The sequence below is a fragment of the Stegastes partitus genome, unplaced genomic scaffold, assembly GCF_000690725.1.
Source record: "Stegastes partitus isolate 25-593 unplaced genomic scaffold, Stegastes_partitus-1.0.2 Scaffold144, whole genome shotgun sequence".
Classification (NCBI taxonomy): domain Eukaryota; kingdom Metazoa; phylum Chordata; class Actinopteri; family Pomacentridae; genus Stegastes; species Stegastes partitus.
Genome location: NW_007577875.1, coordinates 301,869 through 302,952, shown reverse-complemented (window position 1 = coordinate 302,952; position 1,084 = coordinate 301,869). Strand labels below are relative to the sequence as shown.

At 47.3% G+C, this 1,084-nt stretch overlaps 1 protein-coding gene across 1 annotated transcript in view; it reads left to right on the top strand.

The window, feature by feature from the left end:
- htr3a (5-hydroxytryptamine (serotonin) receptor 3A) overlaps positions 1 to 1,084 on the top strand; it is a 7,135-nt gene that overhangs the window by 3,879 nt on the left and 2,172 nt on the right. Inside the window, exons 7-8 of the mRNA XM_008279108.1 lie at positions 376 to 586; positions 755 to 991. Of these exons, the coding sequence (XP_008277330.1) occupies positions 376 to 586; positions 755 to 991 (448 nt within the window). The remainder of the gene's footprint in view (positions 1 to 375; positions 587 to 754; positions 992 to 1,084) is intronic.

The following is a 1,084-nucleotide window of genomic DNA, read 5'->3' as shown; positions in this document are numbered from 1 at the left end:
TTAATGCTAGAAACTACTATTATTTTGTTTATAGTTTTTTTTCTCCCCATCATTTTTAGTTTAGTTTCCTGGAATATCATCTTTAATTATTTTTATTTTATTTTTTTTTTACAATCTTCTTCTTCTTCTTCTTCTTCTTATTATTATTTTTAAAAAATGTTCTGTCTTTCTTTTCTTTTGTTGTCACTGTTTTATCTTTTGCATCTTTCGCATTTCTTTGTGGTCGTACTTCCAGGACAGAACACCTTCTTCACTTTGAGCATATGTGGAGCGATAAAAAGCCGTTTTAACATTTCTGACTGAACTAACAAGACAGAACTTGTTAATTAGCGACAGCTGTACTGTCACACGTTGACTAAGAACCACATGTCCCAGGTGGTGATCCGGCGCCGGCCGCTCTTCTACACCGTGAACCTGCTGCTGCCCAGCATCTTCCTGATGGTGATGGACATCGTGGGCTTCTACCTGCCTCCGGACAGCGGAGAGAGAGTCTCCTTCAAGATCACGCTGCTGCTCGGCTACTCGGTCTTCCTCATCATCGTGTCCGACACGCTGCCCGCCACCGCCATAGGAACTCCTCTGATAGGTGACTGGGATCAGCGGTGCTCATCAGCGTTTAGATCTTGATTCTCCAACAAGTGTCGACACCAGAGCTTAAAATTTGTTGCAGGAACATTATCTTATGTGTGTTGCAAAGGCTGCTGACTGGTGAGGGATGTTCATGCTGCTCCGTCTCCTCCTACCTGTGCTGCAGGTGTGTACTTCGTGGTCTGCATGGCCCTCCTGGTCATCAGCCTGACCGAAACGGTGCTGATCGTGCGTCTGGTCCACAAGCAGGACCTGCAGCCTCCCGTGCCCCACTGGGTCAAGTATCTGGTGCTGGAAAGAGCTCCGGTTCTCTTCTGCATCCACAAGAAGCACCGGCTGTGCTCCAGGCTGTCGTCCCAGGCCTCCGACCTGGAGCACTACAAGGACACCAGCTATGGGACCGGTAGGGGCAGAAGAGAGTGTTAGAGAACCTCCAGGAGGGCTTTTAGTCCTGTGGCAGCAGATTTATCCACTATGAGTCAGGTTTAATGTAAAG